General features: G+C 46.3%; 1 protein-coding gene across 1 annotated transcript; it reads right to left on the reverse strand.

Moving 5' to 3' along the window:
* Positions 1–751: 751 nt before the first annotated feature.
* Positions 752–2,217, reverse strand: LOC143335909 (thyroxine 5-deiodinase-like). Its single transcript, XM_076755602.1, has one exon. It carries the CDS (start codon positions 2,139–2,141, stop codon positions 1,335–1,337), a length of 807 nt encoding a protein of 268 aa, XP_076611717.1. The 5' UTR covers positions 2,142–2,217; the 3' UTR covers positions 752–1,334.
* Between the last annotated feature and the right edge of the window lie 401 nt (positions 2,218–2,618).

A 2,618-nucleotide genomic window follows, 5' to 3' on the forward strand; every position in this document is an offset into this window, starting at 1 on the left:
TCCCCTTGACGTGATAGTTGTTTTTGATGAGAAAACATAGCTTTCACTCTTTTGGATCAGTTCCTGAATCAAATCAGAAAGCACTTGATTTCTCAAATTAGCTGCCAACAAAGGTCATATTTAAATTCAATAAAGAGACAAACTCATATTCGGTTCTAATTTCCCCCTGAAACTTGGAGTGCTTCTAGATAACCTGTGGAATTCTGACATTTTGTGACCTTTGCTTGATCTTCACTAGGTTTCATGATTCGTGATCGCTTCTGATTAGCCGGGTTTCACAACATGAAACAGCTCCCTTCCTTTGAGCTGTACAAATACTGACTCGACTTCTGTGTCCTCTTTTCCCCACACATGAAAAGGTGATTCCTTTGCCTCCTTCCTCGCACATTTCATGGCTGAAAGTGGGTTAATGAAGAGTGAATGGTTTACTAATCAGTCACAAGGACGTAGTATTTAGCTCCACTCTGCTGTAGATTACTATGCTAATGGCAGTTTCGCTTTGACCTGAATAGGCCTGATTAGAGAAGCAGGAATCAGTGGAAGTAAGTCTGAAAAACAGCAAGATAAACAATCAAACAAAGACACATTCTGACTGTAAACAATCATCAAACATCTGTACAAGAAGCAGGTGTGATGTCACCAGGAAAAACACAGTCAAACACATATATATGTATCCTATACATATATATGTATATGTATGTATGGGAACTTTAAGGTGCTTTTTCCACAGTCGACAGTACAGGATCAATGTGTGATCTGACATTTATTTAAAAACATTTGTTCAGTTACATGGTTTCAACATTACATTATTTGGCAACCGATCATCGAGGAAGGCATCCTGCTAATATGGACCCGCTCCCGGTGTCAGAAACATCAGTGTCGGTTTTCTGGCTTCGCCTTTTAAAAACCGAACTTCACAGAAACACCAGAGTGAGATATTAGCCTGAACGCACACACACACACACACACACACACACACACACACACACACACACCAGTATTGTAGAAAAATAGAGTGATTACTAATTGAATGCAGTTTCAACTGATTCAAGACTTTTCCATACAAAAGAAAAAAAAGGGACAATCGCTATGAGCAATCAGTTAAGGTCGAGACGAGCACAATAAAACAGCCTACAGCCTAGAGTTAGGCTTGAACATGACTTGAGGCTATTTGTCAAGGAGTCCTGAATATCTTAACGCAAGAAAACAAACAAAACAAACAAACCATAACGTGCCATGTGTGAGCATTTGATAGCAGCATCTGAATATTTTGCACTGTGAGTTGGACACTTAAGCAGAATGGGCAGAGCGTCAGGCAGTTCAGCATCTTTTAACTACACATGGAGCACCGCTGTTTGGGAATTCACCAGATCGTTCCTGTATCGCTCCAGCCAGTTCCTGAGCTCGGAAATCCGGTATCCCTCTGGACCTCTGCCCCCCTGGTACACTACTGTCTCATCCCTCACGATGTAAAGTCTCTCAAAGTAAGCTCCGTACGCGGCGTTGGATGAGTTATCCATATTATCCACAACCACGTTGCTCCCCGGTACCTCGGCGAGCATCAGCTGAGCGGCTCTCAGTCTGTCCTCCAAGCAGCGGTGCTTGGGGATCTGATATGGAGCGTCCGAGCTCACCCAGCCGTCCGACGGATGTGCCTCCTCGATATATACAACTAAAAAGTCCGCAATGTCTGCGTACTGGCTCACGACGCGCTGAAACGCCGTCAGGCGCGTCATGAATGGCGGTCAGGAGCAGCTGCCAAAGTTAAGGATGAGCGGTCTCTTCCCTTTCATACAGTCCAGGATTCGGACCTGCCTCCGGTCCTGAACCAGCATCACCTCTGTGTTGGGCGCAGCGCGCCCGAGGTGCGCGGATTTGAGAAAGTCCAATTTCTGGCCGTACCACACGGCTCTGAGGGACTCCAAGGTGAACATCTTATTAGAGTCGGAGACGCACACCGGCGGGTCGTCCGGGCTGTCCTGCCTCTCTCCCATTTTCATCAGCACTTTTTTCCTAATACACAAGAAATCCAGGAGCCACAGCATGACGGCGGCCAGGAGGAACCGGGGCAGCAGCATCAGGCACAGGGCTGCATGTTTCAGCGCCCTCGCCATTTGGACACCGCCAGAGTCGTGCATCATCTCTTCCCCTGCCGATAGGATGCGACTGGGCCGGCGAAAGAGACAACTAGAATTTAGTCACCTTTACCCATTGGAGAAAACTATCTGACGCGCGCAGGCACTCCTTTTATAGGTACAGCGGCATTTGAATAATAAGGAAAAAAGAAAAAGAGAGAAACCACGCCTCCGGTACCCGCACCGCCCACTCACATGGTGGGGATTACCTCCCGTCCACTCTGAGCTTCAGAGATTCAGGGAGAGAGAGAGAGGAGCTGGAGACAGCCGGAAAGACTGTGTACTGAGTCCACACGTGTACAGAAAACATGAAAGTTATTGGATCGTTACATATATTTATATATATATGGATCATTGACACTTGGGGTAGTTTTAATTGGCTCTAGCTGAACGCACGGTTGGTCCATAAAGTGAGGAAAAAGGGAAAACATTTGGCTTCACTCTGCCTGTGGATCTCCCTGTAATAAGTGCAGGAGCCTCTGT

Source organism: Chaetodon auriga, chromosome 18 (genome assembly GCF_051107435.1).
Source record: "Chaetodon auriga isolate fChaAug3 chromosome 18, fChaAug3.hap1, whole genome shotgun sequence".
NCBI classification, from domain to species: domain Eukaryota; kingdom Metazoa; phylum Chordata; class Actinopteri; order Chaetodontiformes; family Chaetodontidae; genus Chaetodon; species Chaetodon auriga.